The sequence below is a fragment of the Muntiacus reevesi genome, chromosome 1 (assembly GCF_963930625.1).
Source record: "Muntiacus reevesi chromosome 1, mMunRee1.1, whole genome shotgun sequence".
Taxonomy (NCBI): domain Eukaryota; kingdom Metazoa; phylum Chordata; class Mammalia; order Artiodactyla; family Cervidae; genus Muntiacus; species Muntiacus reevesi.
The window spans coordinates 239,942,789-239,955,442 of NC_089249.1; the positions used below are offsets into that span (position 1 = coordinate 239,942,789).

Consider the following 12,654-nt stretch of genomic DNA (forward strand, 5'->3'; position numbering starts at 1 on the left):
AGAATACACTGTTGTCACTCAATTTGTGACAGCAGTCCTGGGAAACTAATACAGGGCATCCAAGGAGCAGACACAGAACACGGAATATATGGGCAGCCAAGGCCCACCTCTGACCCCCAGGGAGCTCAGAACACCAGCTGAGGAGCCAGGGCTGCACATGGCCAGGGCTCAAGAGATGGTTGTCATGTTTGGGGACAGAAGACTAAGAGGGGTCCCAGGCTCACTCCCACTAAACAGAATGTCCAGGCTCTGTCAGCAGCTGGGACTCCACTGTTGGGTTGGGAGGCTGGCCAGAGTGGCCTGGGTTTTCAGAAAGCCAGAGCTAGTCCCAGAGCTGAGCACTCGCTTTCTTTTGTGATCATTTGTCATAGGAGACACTGTTTCACCTGCTAGAATGGGAGTGCCAGGGGGGCAGAGACTGTCCTTTTCAAGTTCCCAGAATACGCTTGTCAACCTTGGCATCTGGGACCAGACCATTCTCTGCTGTGGGGGTTGTGTGTGTGCATTGGAGGCTGTTTAGCAGCATTCCTGCTCTCTACCCACCGGATGCAAAAAGCAACACTCCCCCAGCTGTGACACCCAGATGCACCTGAACATTGCCCAGGGGTTCCCCAGGGGGCAACGTGACCCCTGGTGGAGAACTGCTCACCTAGAACCAGGCCTGGGACAGGGGCTGAGAAACATCAATCAGGCGGAAGCCACCCACTCCTAGCCCGGCAGGTGGCGCCCACCTGTGCTGATGGGGGTGGAGGTGCTCAAGAGGAAAGGAACACACGAGTAAGTTTTCTTACCTTCATGGATTTGTAAAGTTTGTCGGCAAAGAAGAGAGGCTTGTTCTTGACACTTTGAACTGGTAGGAAGAGGAAAGAGATGCAGGGCACTTGGTCAGAGGAGGTGTGGCCCGACCACGGGCTGCTGATGCTGCTACTGAAGGGGCATATCCTCTCCCGGCAATCTGTGCCCAAGGTCGTGGCCAAGCCAGGGTCACCCCCAGGCCTGACACCTTCACCCCCCTCCTGACACCTCCTCCTCTGTCTCATCCATGGACCTGGCTCTCACTCAGCTGCCTCTCGTTTCCTGCTGAGGTGCTTGTAGTTAACCAAGGCTCGCAGAGCACTCAAAGGGAAGAAACCACTCGCGAAGCCACGGTACACGGCCTCAGAATTCTAAGTGCAACAGAATCAAAGAAGAACTTGAGTAAAACTCAGGTTTTAGGCTCCACCCTAGAGACTCAGATTCAAGAAATATTTCAAGCAGAAGTTCTCAAAGTTTAGTTCCTGGAAGTTGTCTGCATCATCTGAGAACCTGGTAGAAATGTACATTCTTGTTTCCCACCCCCGGGATGTGCTGAATCTGGACCTTGGAAGGTGGGTGACCAGCTCACCCCACTTTGCCTGGGGCATTCCTGGTGTTAGCACAAACCTGGCTGGTTGCACACCTCACTGTGGTACAGCCTAATGTTTGAAAACTCCTGATGGAGAGAAACACTACGCCAAAGAAAGACCGTCAGTGTGATTTAGGGCACTGCCTATCCCTGGGGCTGAGGATTGCCCCAGAGTCTGCACATGTTTGCATCAATCTACCTAGCGCCACCCCAAATACTGCTTGCCTGATGTAACAACCTCCCACCCTCCAAGCCTGGGGGTGGCGGGTGGGTCTCTAGCCCTCAGCAGCTGCTGGATTCCAAGGCCCCAGAGCTCATAGGGATCAGAAGGGGTGTCTCAGGTAGCTTAAGGAGGAGGTTTCAGATGCCAGAGCTAGAACGCTAGAAAGACTCTGGATGTAAAAGTATCTCTATGAGGAGGGCAAGGGCCAAGAGGCTGGAGCCGTGCATCCCAAGGGCACACTCATGCAGGAGACAGGCATGTACCCGCCCCTGCAGCAGGCTCAGGACCCTGTGGGAAAGACCACATTATATACTGACCTTCCTGGGTCCGTATGTAGTTTCCCACCACCTCCTAAACAAAACCCAAGCTCCTCGACCTGAAAATCAAAGTTCCTGTCTCCCTTTGTTCTCTCATCTCCTGTTTCCCCCAGGTAAGGAGAAGTTTCCTGTCTGCCCTCCACTACTCTACCTCCCCAAATCCACATCCCCAGTCCTGTCACCTTCTCCAAGGAGCCTGCCCTGACTGCAAGCGTGGGCTCAGTCAGTGTGGTTAAGGAGACTGGGCAGAAACTTCCATCCTCTGCAACCAACCCGGAAAGCCTTCCCTGGAACCTGAAGCCCACCCACCTGCTTCAAAGGACCCCAGGGCCTGCCATGGGATGGAGTGAAGTGGAGCGGAATGTCTATGCACACACATGTACATACACGTATTCTAGGTGGGCAAAGAGGAAAGCGGGAGCAACACGAGGAGAGCAAGGTCTAGATGTGTCTCCACAGACCAATTACTCTGGGATTAATACGAGCCTGTGCTTTGGGCTCAGATGGCCTCTGGTTCCAGTCCTGCCTCCACTACTGATATGCAACCTTGCTGAAGCCCAGCATCCCACTTTGTAAAACAAGCAGATAAAAGCACTTTGTGAGGATTCAAACAAAGCTGTGTGCAACTAACTTCACATAGGGCCTGGCAGGAAATAACAACAGAAGCTAATATTTATCCAGTGTCTTTTATGTGCCAGGAGGCTGTTTTTTAAGTGTCGTATAATTAGCTCCTTTAAATCTGGTACTATTATCACATCCACTTTTCAGAGGACAACTGAGGCACAGGGTTTTCATGACCTGCTAAAGGATATAACTGCACAGCTAATAAGTGGCACAGATGGGACTCTACCTGGATTTACTCTGCTATTCTGTCTCCTAAGTGTTGTTCCCAGCTGGTAAAGATCCACTATAAATTAAACAATCACATCATGACAATAACACCTCTGCTTCCTATGTTCTAAAATAATTTTTCCTCCCATTTGAAGTCCCTAAAATCAAGAGGCATCCTGTAATTGATGGCAATTATGTGAAACCTTCCACTGATACCTCAAGGTAAGGTTAAAAAAAAAAAGTGCATCAATACAACGCATTGTATTGTAGTCATAAAATAAGATACTGCTAATCACTAATGCTAATAAAAACAAATCTGACCTTTGCTTGTATCTACTCAGTCATTTGTATACATGGAGAATTGAGATCCAAAAGGGGAAAGACTTTTCAAAGGCAAGAACTAATATTACGCAATAAGAGAGTAGCCAAAGGGATCCAGGTGCTGGGAGGAGGAAAAGCTGTGTGTGCCCACACACACCCTAGACCTGCTGGACGCTGCACCCCAGCCCAGCCGTCACCCTCCCAGCCACGTCCCCAGAGAGAGCTCTTTCCTTAACCTGCCCTGCCGCCTAGAGCGAGTCCTCATGTTACCCCGCCAATCACACACCGACAGACCCCAAGAAGTGGCAGTGCTTATTTTCTGGAACTAGTAGTTAAAGAAGTTGCAAAGGCCACACTCATCCAGGGTCTCTGGACATGCTTCCTGTCCCTCCCCAGCCCTTGCCCTTGGTCCCCGCCAGTTACCAATGGCCACAAACACGTCTCGGACATCCCCGGACATCTCCTTCTTGATGGTGTGCTCCACATCATAGTTGGTCATCTTGACGAACTCCTGGAAGACTGGCCCCAAGAGAAGCCCCCGAGGTGGGAGGTGAGCTCTGATGCGGGGTTTAGGGGGACATTATCCTTTCCCCCACCACCCAGCAGAAGCTGGCGTGGCTGCTGCCCAGATCTAAATCCACTGCTGTGGAAGCAACATTCTGACCTTAAGGCTGCCTTGAGCTCTGAGTCAAGCCTGTATCAAGTCAGACACTGCCCCAGAGCTTCAGGCAAGTTTCAGGAACTCAGGTTGGGGTATTTGAAGGAGCATACATGCTATTCACAGCTGTCCCCCAAGCTCATCAAAGGACCTTGGGTGAACCCCTCCCCCTTTCTGGGCCCCCCTTTCCTCCTGAGTCAAGTTGGGATAGAGATTAATGCAAGTAATCACAATGATAACACTAAGGAAGTTATCAGGTACCAAGCGCTTTGGGGCATTATTATTTTTTGCATCCTCATAACAGTCATGTGAGGTAGAATTAAAATCCCATATTTATAGGTAAGGGAATGAAGGCACAGATATTCAGTAACTTGCCCAGGGTCACATGACTGATAAGTGGGAGATTCGAATCAAGCCAGTCCAGCTCCCAAGTCCATTCTTTCAGTCACTGTGCTAAAGCCCCTTAAGTATTTCACTGGCAAGTACCAGTCACGTGCACGTTAAAATGTCACTGTCTTAGTAGCAAGGGCACCTCACAACCGCCTAATGTCAGGGTCGCTGCACAGGGGTGCATGTGGCAGCCTGAGTGTGTCTCTAAGACATGCATGTGGTCTCTGTCATCACCACCCTTCACTGCCTTGCTCCTGGCAGATGTCACCAAAGAGCCGTGACACAGAACCTTCAAATCCTTCTCAACCAGCATTCTAGGCAGCCACTACGAACCCCGTAGAGTTGGCCTTGGAGGCAAAAGCCAACTGCCATCCTTTATTCCAGACATCACACGTGTTTCCCTAAGGAGGTGAGGAGAGTTGGCCCAAGGCTCAATGATGCTGTTAGCGGCACAGCCAGGACCAGACCCTGGGGTTCCTGAGTCCCCGTCAGCCAACAAACTCGCTTGCTGGGGTAAGGGGTGGGTGGGTGGGCAGCTGGCTCCTCCTGTCAAGGGTTAGGGATCTTCCCGCTGCCTTGGGAGGGAGGGAGTTGGGCCTCACCTCTCCGGAGGTGCGGATAGCTCCGCGTGCAGAGGATCATCATGAATCGTGTCTCCAGGGAAGATTTGTCTCCACTGGTCGTGTCTGCTATTTCCTGCAGAGCCCAGGTGGGGGCAAGAATGGGGAGGGGAGACACAAGAAAGCCTTGGTTGTTTTTCACTTCCATGTCTGTCTGGGTCGAGGGCGGTGAGAAGCTGGGCTAACCCAGCCACCCAAGGAGGCCCTTCCTCAGTCTCCACATCCCCTCTCCGGCTCCCAGGGACCACGTGGACTCACCCCGAGCACAGAGCACCCCCACCTCAGCCTTGGGGACACAGGACTGGGCCTGGGGGAAAGGCAAGCAGGGACTGGGCATGGAGACTCAGATTCTTCTTCCATCTTTAAACCCCTCTGAAAGCCTCTCTGGGAAAGTGTGTGTGTGCAAGGAAAAATGGCCTAGCCAGTGTTTCCCCAAGTGTGGTAAACAGGCAAACGTGTTTACACACCACTTATTTATTTCCACAGTGATCTTCGGGTCAGTTCTATTTACATCAATATGAAATTTCCTTTAAAATAACTCAATTTGGGAACTTCCCTGGTGGTTCAGCAACCAAGACTCTGTGCTCCCACTGCAGGGGGCGAGGGTTTGATCCCTGGCCAGGGAACTGGGACCCCACAGGCCACAGGGCGCATTCAGAAAGTAAAAAATAAAACAACTCTTTTGGGGCTATAATGAGAGTCCATTTAAAGCACTATTCACAGCTGGTGGTATATAGCACCATTCTGGTGGGTGGTTGAGTGGTGAAGGTTGGGAAACACTTGCCCAGCCCATTTTTCATGCAGTGGGGTTCTCTGGAGGTCCTGAAGGGGAGAGAGAGAACCTGGGGGGCAGGCCCCCAAATCGTGCCTGACTCTGCCCGCTCAGCCCCACCCAGAGGCACAGCCAGACTCAGACCATTAAAACGCACGTGAAGAACAGGACACTCACCAAGATCTCAGCAGCCACCTGAGGGCAGGGAGGAGAGAGAAGGGAGAGAGGGGAAGGCGAGAGTCAGAGGAGGCCCGGAGAGGGGCCCTGGGGTGCAGGTGAGGGAGCCCGGCTCGGCATGCGGCGCGGGCAAGGAGGGGCTGGGGGGACACCTTCCCCTGATCGTTGAGATGGACTCAAAACGAGGACAGGTCTGAGAATTAACGATGGACGTGCTTACTGGAGGGATAACCGGAGGGATAACCGGAGGACACAGGGCAGGACACCCTGCCCCTCTCGCCTGCCACCGAGAAGTTCCACGTGAGAAGTGCCCTGTTCCCTACACCCTTCACCACATCGGGGTTGAAGGGTCCTCCAGAGACCTGTCACACACCCTCTCATGTTACAGACAGGACACAGGAAAGCTGAGGCCTGGGGGGTGGGGACATGCAGCTGATCAGGTGGGAAAATGCCAGCTGCCCCAGTCATCTCACAAGGGTGAACCTCCATCACTGCATCATGCTGAGCACAAAGTTCTGAGGTTAGGACACTGTTTTGTTAGGCAAATGGCTGTGACTCGCAGGGCCTGGGAATGAAATACAGTCAGCCCTCTGCACCCCCCGGGGGGAGTTTTGTTTTTGCCTGTTTACCCAAAACTCTGCTGACTACTTTATTCTGTTGAGCAGACTGAAATCATCCTCTTCATAAACTTCTCAATAGCCTTACTCTTTAGAAACCATTTTTGCCACATAAATTTGTAATGTCTATCAAAATTCAAAATGCACATGTCTTTGATCAAGCAACTATGTTGCTAGGAATTTCTCTTGCAAATAAACTAGCCAACTATATCTTTGGAGATATACTATAAGGGTGCTCACTGGTAATAGAGAAAAACTGGAAACCATTACTAGATTGCTTGTTAATGGAGTTATGGTTCATTTAGCAATGGAAATCCACTCGGCTAGTAAAAAGAATGGGACTGGTCTACAGGACTGCTAGGAGAGAGCTTCCATTTAAATTAAGCAAGAAAGTAAAGTACACCATGTTGCATATAAGTGTTTCTTTTACCTTAATAAGAAAAGATAAAGTTTACTCACTCTTACATATTTACTGGGAAGTTGTGCTAGAGGGATAGTCAAGATACTGTTGACAGTGATTACCTTTAAAGAGAAGGACTGGGGGAAGAACTTTGGCATTGTATTTTTCCTGAAATTTTATGTTCGTATTTTCTCAACATGCAAATACATTATTTTAATTTTTTAGAAAAAAGTCAAATAGGAGCTATCAGAGCCACTAGGATTATGGGATGTTTCTGGGTTTGCTGTTGTTGCTTTGTTTGCTTTTTTTATTTATTTAGCTGCACCATATCTTAGTTGTGGCGTGTGGGATCTAGTTCCTTGACCAGGGATGGAACCCTGGCCCCCTGCATTGGGATCATGGAGTGTTAGCCACTGGACCACCAGGGAAGCCCCTGCTCTCAGTTTTATTTACACTTTCCCATATTAAAAACAACCTGGTTGGGACTTCCCTGACAGTCCAGTGGTTAGGACTCCTCGCTTCTACTGGAAGGAGCATGGGTTTGATCCCTAGTTGGGGAACTAGATCCTACATGTGGAGCAGTACAGCCAAAATAAATACATAAATAAAAGCTCTTAAAGAAAAAGATCTATTAAAAAAAAAAAACCTGGTTGAACCCTGAAGACACTATGCTAAGTGAAATTAGTTAGAAAAGGACAAATACTATATGATTTCAAATATGTGAGGTACCTAGTCAATTTCATGGAGATAAAAAGAACAGAGCCTGCGGGGACTGGGGGAGAGAGGTGGGTGGTTACTGTTTAATGACTATAGACTTTTAGTTTTGTAGGATGAAGAGGTCAGTGGATGGACGGTGGAGATGGCTGCACAACAGCATGAATGTACTTAACACCGATGAACTACACTTTGAAAAGGTTAAGACGGTAAATCGTAAGATGTGCTAAATGTATTTTACCACAGTTTTCTCAAACGTTATGCTAAAAAGTCTAGGATTGCTATTTTAAAAAGAGGGAGATGTTTAAAAAAATTAAACAAAAAGGAACCTAAAGTACCAAAGTTTCTTCACTTTAGATCAGAGAACCCCCAGATATATTTGTTTTTGCAAAGCATATTTAAGATCATAATATTTGTAATATGAAAAACGCAGTGAGTTACTATAATAATTTTCCAGATAGTCAACACAAGAACTTTTCCTTATTAGCTCAGCTACTTCATGCCAAAATTAATCTGGGCAAGTCCTCCAAAAGCTAAACAAAGAGTTATCACATGATCCAGCAATGCTACTCCTATATAACCAAGGGACATGAAAATATTCATGCACATAAAAACACAAATGTTTATAGCAGTATTCATAATCATGAAAAAAGTAGAAACAACCCAAATATATATATTAGCTAATGGAGGTAAAATATATATATATATATCCATGAAATGAAATATTATTTGGCAATGGAAAGGAATGAAGTACTGATATATGATATGATATGGATGAAAATGTATAAAAATATTATAATAAAGTAAAAGAAGCTAGTCACAAAAGCCACATATTGTAGGATTCCACTTATATGAAATGTCTAGAATAGGCAAATCTATATAAACAGACAGTAGATTAGTGGTTGCATAGGGTTGGGGGGTTGGGAGGAAATGAAAAGGAACGCAATTTGTACAGGGTTTTTTTTTAGGGTGATGAAATGTTCTAAAATTACCATAGTGATGACTCCACAAGTCTGTGGAGATACAACCACTTAACTGTATACTTCAAATGGGTCAGTAGTATGGTATGCAAATTATATTTCAATACAGCTGTTGTATTAAAAAATAAACCGGAGATTGAATTATCTAAAAATGGTCACAACTCTTTATTTCACTCTGGGTCTATAATACTGAGATCATTTACATGATTTATTGCTCACATGGGAACATAAGTAAAGAGGAAGCTATGTGCAATACCGTGGGGCATCAGGTAAATACCGGACATATGTCACCTGATCATAACAGACCCAGACTCCAAGAGCTTAGGGTGGGAAGGAAGAGGTATAAAACCATCAAGCACTAATGTCATTATTCTTCTGGGGAACCCTGGCTCTGCATATCAAATGCCTTCAAGTTTTGTACACTTTGTAGTATTCCCAACTCACCTCTAGAAATCTATTCTAAGGAAAAAAAATCATGAACATGATGAGAGTTGGTTACTAGGGAAAGGGCTGGTTAAACAGTTTGGTAGATTCTTAGATGGAATAGTATTTAGCCATTAAATGATGCTGTTGATTTTTAAAAAATGATACATGGGATTTCCCTGACAGTCCAGTGGCTAAGATTCTGAATGTCTACTGCACAGGGCACAGATTTGATCCCTGGTTGAGAAACCAAGATCCCACATGCTGTGTGGTGCAGCCAAAAAATAAAATTAAAAAAAAATGTAACCATATTCACAAAATATTCATTTTTAACTGTTATAAACCAGGAATCTATTTCTAGAAATACATAAAGACAACTAGAATGATATATTCCATTAACAATAGTTATTACTAGTAGCAGGTTATGGGGTTTTGTTTTGATATTTTCTAAAGCTTCTACAAAATATGTATCACTTGAGAAACCAATGTTTCTAGCTGTCAGACAATGAGTCCACACTAAGATCAGGGTCTAGCATTGCGAATCTGGAGAAGCAGCTGAGCTGGACAGGGCCTGGCTCTGGCTCCCTCAGTTGACACCACCCAGGTTCTCTCTCCCGGCTTCTCTCCTGAAGAGTGGCGGCCAGCAAGGCCCACTATTGCCCCCTGCTGGCAGCAACTAGAAGCACAGCTTCCTAGGAAGACCCAAACACCAAGCGGAACTCCCTGGAGGATGGATTTTGGGATGGAGGATGGATTTGGGGTGAGTTTTAAGGAGGAAGGCTTCCCTGGCGGCTCAGGTAGTAAAGAATTTGCTTGCAATGCAGAAGATCTTGGTTGACCTCAATGAACTCCCTTTCGAGGGCTCCCAGGACATTCCCTTCGACCTGGATCCCATTTCAAAAATAATGACCTTTAGCACTCAGGCCCCCTTCCCAGTAAGCTCCAAGACCTGCTCAATCAGTGGCCCAACTCCACCTGGGCCACTGATTTGTTGTGTGAGTTTCAGGGGTCATTCACCCTCTTTGGGCCTCCATCTTCCAGTCATAATATGAGGAGTCTGACTCAGACAATCCTTAAGTCCCTTTCAGATCTGAGGATCTAGGGCTTGAGTCCTACTCTTCACACAGGAAATGTCAGTAGAATCAGCACCACCCTCCCAAGTCTCTCTCTGAAAGTTCTGGAAACTGTCACAGTCTCACTTTTAAGGGTGGAGAGTTGCAAGGGGCCGAAAGTCTCAGTGTCAAAAAGTCACACCAGCCCTGCCCCGCCAGGCACCTTCCTCACTCCCAGACAGCCAGGGCCGGCATGGACAGAAGTCAGCTGGAGTCACTGGGCAGGGGGCAGCGGGTGGTGGGATGGGGTGTCTCACCTGGGCATCTTCCCGGGCCCGTTCCCGATCTTCTCCTCCCTCCTCGCGGTTCCCCTGCAGCAGGACCAGAAGGAAAGGTCAGCCTCCAAACATCCACCCTCTCCGTCCCTCAGCAGCCAGAGGGCGGTACTCAGCCGCTCACCTCTCTGAACGCTCTCCCGCATCTGTAACATGGGGACAGGGATCCTGCCTTCCAGGGTGGCGGTCTTGAGCATGAACATGAACACTCGGAAGGCACTTGGCCCAAGGCCGGAGTCGCACAGTGAGCTTGCTATAACTGTGCCTCAGGGTGTGGTACCCGGGTTGCGAGAATTCAGGAGCTGGTAACAGCTGTTATTTTTCCCCCGTGTTTATTTACTTTAATTTTTATTGGAGTATGGTTGCTTAGTCCCTACTGTACAGCAAACTGCATCAGCTCCACGTATGCATGTATCCCTTCTTTTTTGGATTTCCTTCCCATTTAGGTCACCACAGAGCACCAAGTAGAGTTCCCTGAGCTACACAGTAGGTCCTTGGTAACAGAAGCTTGTGGATGATGACACAGGGAAAGGTCACCCACAATGGCTCTGTCCTGTCAGCTGGGAGTCCAACAAGCCAGGCTGAGAGCAATCAGGGAGGGCTGCCTGGAGAAGGGGGCACTAAGTCAGCTTTGAAAAGAGAACAATGGAGAAGGCGTTGCACAAGCAGCAACTGCCTCGGTGGTAAGAATCTTAGGAGGCAGCAGGTGAAGACATTCTCTCTTCATCAGGAGTAAACCCCCTGCCTCTTGCTGTAGCAACCCTTCCCCCACCGAGGGCCCCAGAGGGCCAAGCAGGTCTGGAACTGTGAATTCACCCACCGTGGCCAGAGAGATGAGGATCCTCTTGAAGTGACCGGACGTGTCTGAGCTCAGAGCATCCTCCAGGGACTTGTGATAGTCTGAGACAGGAAAAGGAGGTGTGAGCGGCTGCCGGCCAAGAGTGGGGGAGGGGTCCAAGAAGCACCGATTTAAGCCAGAGCAATGTTGGCGGGGTGGTGGGGATGAAGCAGTCTCCTTGGCTCCTAGGGGCCACCAGCCACCCTGCTATTGATTTGCCATGGGTCCATCACCTCACTCTGCCCCTGACCCTGCTGGGTGCTCAGCGCATCTCCCCTCCCCCAGACAACAGCCTCCCTGTCTTCACTCTCTCCTACCTTCCCCCGCCATGGCAGCGGCTGAACCCAAAGGCACAGCTCTGATCACGTCACTGCCCTGCTCAGAGATTCTACCATTTTAAAGCTGCTTAGAAGACAAAAACCTTAAACATTTCTGATACTCAAGGTTCTTCAGAATAATACAGAATCACTTATTAAAAAGTTATGAAGAATTGCAATATGGTGATAGTAAAGCATGCAGACACCGGGCCTTCTGAACACGGGGTATGTGTGAGTGCACAGACCATATACCCGTGAAGCCACCCTCCCCTTTCCAGGGGCCTGCGTGCTCTCTCTCCCATTCCCAGTCAAAACCCTCCTCGACCTCCAGGCCTTCGTCCTGCTGGGACTCTCTCGGGGGCACCTTCCCCCAGACACAGGGCTGGGTGCACCCAGGGGCTCATCACAGCCTTGTGGCCTGAGCTGGGGAGATGGGGGGCCTGGCTCTTCCCCGGGGCCTCCCCGCAGCACTGGGCCACAGGTCTCCCGCACTCACCCTCCTTGTAGGCCTCATTGATGGCCTGGATTTCAGCATTGGTCCGAGTGGCCAGGATCTCGATGAGAGCCTTTTCATCTGTGCCGGCTCCCTAGAAGGCAAGGCAAAGAGGATCTGAAGCACAGCCCTGACCCCTGTGCAGAGGCCCAAGGGGCCCAGGTCAAGGAGACTCCTGTTCCAGGACACTGCGCAGAAGGTCAACACTCAGATCAAGCCTCCCTCATTTTCTCTTTACCCCTTGACCAGACCTTCGCACAATCAAAGGACTACACCAGCTTGTAAAGATTTCCAGAACCTCCCATGAGAATTGCTTTGGACCAAAAATTTTAAAAAGCGAAGAATATAGCATATGCAGGTGTGTATGTATAAAAACGCTTATATGCACATATCTCAATATAAATATTTATATATAAATACATAAAAAGGACAGAGGACATGCACCAGTGTAACAGTGACCGTGGTCTCTGAGTGGGCAAGGGAATCACAGATGATATCAATATTCCTTTTTGTTCTGCTATGTTTTCTCAAGTTTTCATGGTAAACACATATTTGTCAGAAAAAAAAAAAGATGTTCTGTGCTTTAAAGAAAACAACAAGCTATGTTTGTTTACATCTGGGTTGGATGGGTGATACACGGACTGAGGCAGCTGGGGAGCCCACTATGCTAAGGTCCTCACGTCGGGGGAGAGGAGGAACCAGACAAGACAGGTTGACTGACTGATGAGTTCAAATATCTGTTAAACACCCATTATGTGCCAGTCACTGTGTAAGCTGCTGGGGCAATGACTA

General features: G+C 48.4%; 1 protein-coding gene across 2 annotated transcripts in view; it reads right to left on the minus strand.

Moving 5' to 3' along the window:
* The window catches only part of ANXA6 (annexin A6), a 47,157-nt gene that overhangs the window by 3,861 nt on the left and 30,642 nt on the right, over positions 1-12,654 (minus strand). The window contains exons 18-24 of one of the 2 annotated variants that reach the window (XM_065918951.1): positions 11,866-11,956; positions 11,035-11,114; positions 10,197-10,250; positions 5,694-5,711; positions 4,727-4,820; positions 3,500-3,595; positions 792-850 (exon numbers count right to left, since the gene is read on the minus strand). In XM_065918951.1, the coding sequence (XP_065775023.1) occupies positions 792-850; positions 3,500-3,595; positions 4,727-4,820; positions 5,694-5,711; positions 10,197-10,250; positions 11,035-11,114; positions 11,866-11,956 (492 nt within the window). The remainder of the gene's footprint in view (positions 1-791; positions 851-3,499; positions 3,596-4,726; positions 4,821-5,693; positions 5,712-10,196; positions 10,251-11,034; positions 11,115-11,865; positions 11,957-12,654) is intronic. The other variant, XM_065918950.1, reaches the window with a different exon arrangement.